Source organism: Thermobia domestica, chromosome 2 (genome assembly GCF_964235325.1).
Source record: "Thermobia domestica chromosome 2, izTheDome1.hap1.1, whole genome shotgun sequence".
In the NCBI taxonomy this organism is placed as follows: domain Eukaryota; kingdom Metazoa; phylum Arthropoda; class Insecta; order Zygentoma; family Lepismatidae; genus Thermobia; species Thermobia domestica.
Window position 1 is genome coordinate 284,239,172 of NC_137455.1, and position 9,323 is coordinate 284,248,494.

Consider the following 9,323-nt stretch of genomic DNA (forward strand, 5'->3'; position numbering starts at 1 on the left):
CGGAAAAAAATTTCCTAACCTGCGAATTTCGATTATAGTCGACGTGTTAAAATTTGTCTGTATCTTGGGTTTGTCGATTGTAGTCGCCAAAGGTTTTCTGTGTGATTTCTATTGTTTATCGAAAACAATAGAACACAAACAAAAATGAACGGTACAACTTTGGCGACTACTCTCGACAAAGCCAAGATACGGACAAACAAAGTTTAACACTTCGACTATCGTCGACATTCGCATGTTAAGGAAATTTGGTTCTGTCGACAAAAGTCGACTTCCTCTGTGAAAGGGTTAAGGAAGCAAAATTCTGTTGAGTGTTCGTACTTTCCACTTTCAAATGACAACAGATACGTAAAATCTGATTTCATAATTGGATTTGAGGGGATTTTAGTGTTTGCCCTCTTTCCCTTATCATCCTCTCTTGTTATGAAGTTTTACTTGATCCAAGACCCGCAATAACCCTTAAACAAGATCTTTATTTCGATGTACCTCAAAGATCCCTCCCTCAATATCTCCACCTTGCCGCGTTAGTGGGGGCTTGCGTGCTCTAATGATCCCAAGAGCTGTGCCGAAGATAACTTCGCTATCAGAGGGATTCCCATGTCGGACAGGTCTTTAGGGGTAGGAGCCAGACAAAGAGAAATATTATGGTACTGGACAGTAGCTCTACCAATACCACACTGAGGCTGAAGATGATTGACATCGGAAGGGCTCAGATGTGGACAAAAATAGGCAGGGACAGGATGTCCTCTATGGCTGTTTCACAGCGAAGTGGAAGGACCTAGGACACCACCACAATACTCAGTCCCTAGAAAACAATATGGAAAGAGAAATAAGAGACTGTGAGAGTAGGGGATTCGACATTACTGTTTCACAGAAGGTCGTCCCCGGCAGTGAAGGGAAACACAGCAGGGCCTCCTCGGTCGTCATCAAACGAAACCCCTGCTGAATAGCAACCTGGAATGTGCGATCGCTATTACAGTGTGGAAAACTATAAAATATGTAGATAGAAATGGAATGCATGAAGATAGATATCTTGGGAATCAGCGAAGTTAGGTGGCCTGATGGAGTAGACATGTGGAGCGAAGACTTCAGAATGATTTACGGAGGAGCTGTAAACGGTACAACAGGAGTCGGTTTTGTCTTGAATAAAATGATAGGACAGAAAGCTATAAGCAACTGGAGATGCAATGAAAGGATAATAATGTTGAAGGTAGCAACCGAACCGAGCAATATGACGATAATTCAAGTATATATGCTTACATCAAGCTACACAGATGAGGAAGTTAAGAAACCTATAAGCAACTGGAGATGCAATGAAAGGATAATAATGTTGAAGGTAGCAACCGAACCGAGCAATATGACGATAATTCAAGTATATATGCTTACATCAAGCTACACAGATGAGGAAGTTGAGAAACCTATGAGCAAATAGAAGAAGTATTGATGAAAGTTAAAGACTAGGACAATTTAATATAATCATCATGGGTGACTGGAACGCAGTAGTCGGCGAAGGCAAAGAAGAGAATGTAACTGAGAATTTCGGCCTAGGAGAAAGGAATGGGAGAGATGCACGATTAGTTTCGTTCTGCAAATCCGTAATCTGACTGTAACGAACACTCTCTTCGAACAAACACTAAGAAGATACACATTGACAAGGCCAGTAGACAAAGAAATATACTAAATAGACTATGTACTAGTGTGACAAGCATTTAAAAATCAAATGAAGAACAGTAAGAGTTATCCAGAGCAGACGTTGACTCAGCCATAATTTAGTTTTGATGAAGAGCGAACTCCGACTAAAGAGGAAATGGAACACAATCAAGCTAAGAAGAGATGAAAACATGGAAAGGGAATTTGCAAATGCGGCAGACAAAGATACATCTAAAACAGCTTTAGCAGGTGATGACATCGACTCGAAATGGGAAGCCATGAAAGCAGGGATTACAAAAACTGCCGAGGAGCACATAGGAAGAGAAATGAGAACCCAATATAAGCCCTGGATAACAGCAGAAATATTGGAAATGAGGAGCAAAGAAGACAGTTCAAGATAACAAAGATGAGGAATACAGAAGGTGCAGAAATCACATCAACAGAGAAGTAAAGAAGGCCATAGAAAACAGGATAAACAATTTATGCAAAGAAATTGAGGAAAATATAATCAAATACTTCCGGCAATATAATCAATTATAACCGGCATATAGAAAGGTTAGAAAACAGTTCGGTGAGAAAAAGAAATGCACAGATATTATCATAGACAAGAACGGGACAACGCTAATAGAAGAGAAGCAGATAACAAGAAGATGGAAGGAATACATTCAAGAACTCTACAAAGGAGACAGAGTGAGCGAAGAAGGGATAAAGAAGGAAGAAGACATCAATGAAAATTAATTGGGACAATTAATTTTACAGTGCGAATTTGACAATGCTTTGGAGAAAATGCAACATGGTAAAGCCCCAGGAATATATAAAATACCAACGGAAGTGATTAAGAATATCGGAATAGCAACAAAGAGGAAACTATTTAATCTATTTAATGAAATGTACATCTCGGGGAAAAATACCAAGAGACTTCGAGAAAAGCATATTGGTACCTATCCCGAAGAGAAAGGGCTCACGGTAACGCGAAGAACACAGAACGTTTCCTTTCCCATGCATCAAAAATACTGTGCAAAATTATCGCACAACGAATAGAAAGGACATCGAAGAACGGCTATCGGAGGACCAGTTTGGATTCAGGAGGAATAGGGGAACAAGGGAAGCAATACTGAGTCTACGGTTGATCATGGAACAACACATCAAAATAAACAAACCAATTGTGATAGCATTTGTAGATATAGGGACAGCTTTTGACAACGTAGATTAGAATATCAAGTTCAGAGCGTTGAAGAATCTGGAAGTGGATTACAGACACAGAAGAATAATATACCAGCTTCATAGGAACCAGATAGCTGTTATAGGAAGACGGTATGCGTTTAATAGAGGTTGAAAGAAGAAGGATGAATGAGGAATGACGGTGTCATGATATTCTGGATTTTATTCAGAAGTTACTTTTTAGGTTCAACTCAGCAGTTTTCTATCACTGAACTTGTCAGTATACAAAAGAATGCGGAATCTAGACATAGTGACATTACCAGGAAAGAACAATATACTTGCAGGAGATGCAGTAGAAATTTAATTGATCTTTTTGTCATAGTATGATACAAACGATATGTATTTGTGTATATATTTACGTTCTTGAGATGATCTCGTTAGAAAGTTATTCTAAAATTATTCTTATCAATTTAATGAAAACACCTGGAGCTGGAAAAACGCCAGATATCTGGGTAAAAACAGTCAGGCGGCAACCGCAGCGCGGGCTTTTGGTGGAGGTATGTTACGATAAATTTTGTTCTACCGGAGAGCAGTTGAACGGCAGTGTGCAGTGAACTGAGCAGATAGTAGTAGTGTAAAATAAGGTAATCTGTTTGAGTTCCAAAGTGGGCAAATTGTTGGCGCTCGACTATGTGGTGCGAGCTTGATGAAAGTGGCAAGGACGTTAAATGTGTCGTCAGGGACAATGTCAAGGATGATGACGATCTAATATGGCAATGACACCATATTACTGGATAATAATGCACCCATTCATAGAAATAAAAGATCATCTGTGAAATAGAAGAGGAAATAAAAGGTCATATATGAAATAATCAATCTACTGACCGTTTCAATTTGAAACCCGTGAGATTTTACTGCCGGACCCTGTATAATTAAATTATAAAAACACACTTTTGTTTATTCACTTGCAAATATTCTCTTATTCGATTGTTTGTTCAGATCGACAATCCTATAAACTTTACATATGTGAGTAGAGAGACACCCTTTCTTATCCCTGTAATGTACCGAGATGAGGCAATAAAACTTGGTGCTTAGAGATTACACCAATCTACATTCTTTATTCTTAGTCTCTGGAAATGAATCTCATTTTGTGTTGAAATACTGGGAATAGTCTACTTTTCATGCGGTAAGCCTAGTAATATGATTTTTCGTAAAACTTTTTTTTTTTGTGACATCAAACATTCGGATAATTCTATGTGGATATGAATAAACGTGATGAATTCATCCGAAAATGATACTGATAACCTTAGTGCTACCTCACAGTGTTTCTTAGTTGTTTTCTATAAAGCAATGCTGAAGAAAAATAGAGCATTGTATCAACCCTAACATCACACATGTTCTATTCTGAGTTTGATGAAGTTTCGGGTGCAATATATTATAGAAAATATAATCATTTCCAATAGAGTTTAAAAATTCTCTACTGTTATCATTACTGGTCTACGTTATCATAGATTAGCTGAAATAACCGTTCTTCCCATGACGATGATAGGTTTGTGGAAATCATTTGAACCCTTTTCCCCCGCTTAGGATACGCATTTCAATTAAAGTGTAATGATAAAAATCCGAAATATTACTCCTTCCCATCCCAACTTTCACTTCTCACTTTCATGTCGATCAGCGGTCGACTTAAACCGCATCTGGAGTGTCACAATTCATCACCGCGACCCAGAAAATTATGAATGAGACACTAATATAGGTTGTTTTGATTATATTTACATGTCACCCCTTTCTATCACCTCACTCTCATGGCAATAGGGAATAAATTTGGATTTTAGTAACATTAAGAGTGTCACTATTCATCTCGTCGACCCCGCAAAATATAGAATAAACACTAATATATGTCGTTCTGGATTATTTTTTAAATGTCACCTCTTCTCACTGTCACCTACCATCTGATGGGGGATGAATTAGACTGTAAAAGATATCAAGAAACTCACAATTCATATCAGCAACCCCAAAAACTACGAATTAGACAGTAATATCGATCGTTTTCGATTACTTTACGTCACCTCCTTCCTACCTACTATACCAATAATATAATAACATCCTAAGCTAGGCCATGGTTCACTAATGATCAAAATTCATCAACTTTAGCGGTCTATGAAGAGTTGGCCGTCAAACATTCTTATATTTAATTTCTAATTATATGGAAAATCTCAGTTTTTCTCCCCTTAAAAAAGAAATTTTCAAGTACGCTGGGACACGTTACTCTTATTTTTCAATGAGGAATACCGAGTTTCATCTTTCTAACTTTACAAGCATACACAATTTTTCGCATAAATTATGACTCACTGCTTTCACCCTTAAGATATGCATTTTCATCAAAGTAACATGGTAAAAATCCACTCTGGGGTAATTGGAATTTATATCCAAAAGTTCACTTCAAACTGTTCCTCTATTTCTCCATGACTGAATCGCACACAAGATCGCTTTCCTTTCTAGAAGATTTGTATTAGCAGAATAGGTATTAGAACATTTTTGTACTGTAAACATAGAAATATTTCAAGTATTGACATTCTTGCTATGATGAACGCTTCTCAAATACCTCAAAGCCTATGCATTGTTCATCCCATCAATTGCTTTCAGTTTTGGATAACTAGAATATCATACACGTGATATCTGAAAGCGGGGTTACACAGTGCCTCGTGGTAGAGCGCTCATTTCTGATACGAGGAGTCCGTGGTAAAATCTCTGTCATGCCGTAGTTACGACTCGGACTTCTCCCATTTATTTCCCACATTCTCATTCCACCAATATTATTTCATAATAATTCACTTTCGTTAATCAACCGACTCCTTTAGCCTAAAGAACGTAAATGTGAGACGTTAAATAAAAAAAATCATTTCATTTCCACGATATTGTGAAACAGAAAGATACCCAGAAAATATTCATTTTTCTACAAAACCTTCTTTTTTATTTTAATCAAGTGAATTGTTTCGTAGTTAAGATAAAAAAAAATAGCATAGCCTATACGTTGTTTTAATTTGGTAAAGTCAATCTTATAGGTCCACAAACCCATCAAGTTACGAAGTAATTTAACGATGACGTCGGATAATTCAATGTCTTTCTCTGCTAATAAGTCTAAGCATAGCTTTATTTCTCTTCTTTTCGTTTAACTTTTTTCAGCCTCTTTTTTTCCTTTTTGGCTTAAAAATACTGATTGAAACTGTCCTGCTGAAGGAAAGGAAAAGAGACTAAATTTATAGCCACCTAACGAAATGACTTAAGAAAGAGTTATACCTGTTCCATTAAACATGAGCAAAGCCTCTCGAAAAATTGAGAGAAAGAGAGAAAAAGCGGAAAAACGTTAACTCTAGAAACTCATTTATTTGTACACGGGGTTAATCAATAATTCATTAGATGGAAACACTGTGTTGTGAGAGTAGTGTTTCCTTTTCATCAAGCACCAAGCGTTGGGGAATAAAGTAAAGAGTTTGTGGTACACGGTGGTGAAAGGCAAGATTGAGGCAAGTTGTTCCTTGAAGGGTTGGGGAAACTTAATTTAAAAACGGTTCTTCTGCCTAAACGTGATATTTATGTCAGATTGGAGGCAAGTTATTAAACGGACTGATGTAAATTAGATTAGCTATTTCCAAAACGACACATGGGCTATTTGTTTAACAAGCCGCCTCATAAAAACACGTTTCATTTTTTTTCCCTGAAGAAACTAGTTCCAGATAGTTTGAGGTACATACATTAACCAGATTTTACGAGATTGCAGTGGTTACAGTGTAGATTGTTTGCAGGGAAGTTCTTTCAATGGATCATATCCTTGGGGAACGAAGGACAAAAAACCATTTGGTAAACATGCACTTAACATTTGAAGACTAAGACATGTTCGTTTCTCTGTGTCAAAACTAATACCACAGGTTTAAACCACATAAAGTAATATCAGCAAGATGAGAATTGCAATGCTGTAGATAGTTTTGAAATAAGATAGTCATTATTAATCATATCTTTAAAGAGAACTAGTGACCAAAAACTAGTTCAAAACTTTTAACATTAAGAACACGTTTGATTTTATTGTAATCCCATATGGCCTGGAGATGGCATAACTCTGAGAACTTAAGAGTCAATATTAAGGTTGATAAGTTTATAAAACCATGTAAGTGTTCGCATGTGTCTTAAAGCGTTTTGAATGTATTAAAGGAAGAAATCTTGACTTGGAAAATTTACTTACGAACAGGTCTGCAGCCACGGTGGGACCCCGCCGCCCTAAATTTTCTGTGTACCCTGAGATCATAATGAATAACTATGTGCTATGTTTATACAAAAATACATTTATTTATTTTAATCCATTTTAGAAACTGCAAGACAAGGAAATGTAGAAAATAGCGAGGAACAATTAATAAATAGGGAAAATACACATCTTCTCAGCGAGATATTTACACAAAAAGTGCGGCCAACAAAGCATTAGCCTGGAGCCCCAATTTTATCTTCCATGAATTTGTCTGAACTTGAGTGCAAGCGATAGCTTCCGATGCGTAAAACACGGCTGTGAAGGAATCAGAGTGGTCAGATGCACCGTTCCTGCGATATCGCGTTCTAAAGTTGTGGGATGCCATGAGATGTGTTCTGCATGTTTTGTCATCGGAAGTTATCGATTGGAATCACGTCCGGATAAATTCATGGGGAGATGAAATTGGGACTAACTTAGCCGCACTCTTTGATTAAGAACAGCTCAGGGACCTCGGAGGTGTATACAGACAAACGAACGCCTAAGTTGACTGAAGAGAAGCATCACTCCAATAAAAGCAATAGCACTGTTTTATTGACTGTGTAATCTGGTAGCCTCACGAAAAAGACATGGGACAGGAGGTGAGATGCAAATTGTGTTAGTATAATCTTGAAAGTACAGTGATCGAATTCAGCAGCTATGAGCCGATCGTATAAAAGGCATATACCAATAATAAATTACGATGTCAGAAATGATACCAGCTCCGAAAATTTGGAAATAAGCACTACTATATTGAAGTATAGCCCAAGAAAGGTATATGCATACTTGTTTCGCAATTAATGTAATATATAGATGTAACTATATAGTAGGGAAAGCCAATTCCGGAATTTGGAAAAATCTGGAATAATAAAAAAATCCGATTTCGGAAAATTCCGGAATTTTCTAAATTCCAGATTTTTCCGAATTCTGGAATTTCCCGACATCGGAATTTTTCCGAATTCCGGAATTTTTCCGAAATTTAGAAAGTGAAGTTTACGATTTCGGAAAATAAATTTTCCGGAATCCAGACTCCGGAAATTTTTGGTCATCCCTATTATATAGCTGTTCGATAAATGATGGCAAATTGTTGATTAACCAACGTTATGTCAACGTCCTTTTTAATTGTGACTTTGCAATTCCTAGTCCACAATGATTAGCCTCCGTATGGCGTTCCATTGTATTGCTAGAAAATTTCTTATATTAGACAGTTTTAATGACAGATTAAATTCTACACTTTATAATTAAATGTACATCAACTGTAAAAATAACCATTAAAAACTTGTTTAAGCAGATGCCTACCTGACTGCGGGCACTTCTAAGATGTCCCATTCAACGGACATATAAAATTCCGATAAGTCAACTCCTACTTCAACCACATTTGAGCCTGCTTTCTCGTCCATATGCCTCAAATCCACCTGAAAACAAAATAAACTTGTTAAACTTATTTTAGAAACATTACACTGTAGATATATGCAGGATGACGTAGCGTATACTGTCTCCAAACTTAGATCAGATTCGATTGATACTTACGCTTTTAGTACCTGAATACTATTGGATGATTGTAAAAAAGAAAAAAAAACATTTTTTTGCATTACAAGCAGATTTTGCGCAGACAATTTTTAATAAACACTCAACCAAAATATTACTCGGTCATCAAAGGAGTGCCAGTGGCCAGTTTTGTAACTAAAATGTGAACAGTAGTAATTAATATTAGGGATGCGCTCGAGACAAAATTTGTGGCTGTCTCGACTCGAAAATGTGCTGTAAAAGTGATGTCTCGACTCGAAAAATATATATTTTTCTATTGGAAGAGCCGTGTCTCGACTCGAATTTTGTCAGGAAAATCCTGTCTCGACTCGTCTCGTGCGCATCCCTAATTAATATATCATAGTTCTTATTATTCTGTTCGTTATAAACTAACTCGTGCACATGTTTGTTGGAAGTAATTGGGTGAAAAGTGATTCAAGGCTTGGATGCGTTATATGTAGAGATCTTAACTTGTGAAAACAGACCAGATGAATTATTACGAAGAGAATGCCGGGTTATTTGTTGTACTGAAGAATTAGTAATATTGTAGATCAGGGGGTAATAGTGGATCTCAAAAGGTAGGGGGACGCATGACGTCACGCTGTTTCCCGTTCCTATTTTTGTCCATTGTAATTTTTAGGAAGTAGAGAGATGCCGTAGTTATTTTCTGGAAGTAGGGGAATGGCGTCCTTCCGCGTTCCTCTTTTATCCC

The 9,323-nt window shown here is 37.0% G+C and overlaps 1 protein-coding gene across 3 annotated transcripts in view; it reads right to left on the reverse strand.

The window, feature by feature from the left end:
* Positions 1 to 9,323, reverse strand: part of nAChRalpha4 (nicotinic acetylcholine receptor alpha4) — a 903,209-nt gene that overhangs the window by 161,246 nt on the left and 732,640 nt on the right. For all 3 annotated transcript variants that reach the window (XM_081748799.1, XM_081748797.1, XM_081748798.1), the window contains one exon: positions 8,384 to 8,499. In XM_081748799.1, coding sequence (XP_081604925.1) covers positions 8,384 to 8,499 — 116 coding nt within the window. The remainder of the gene's footprint in view (positions 1 to 8,383; positions 8,500 to 9,323) is intronic.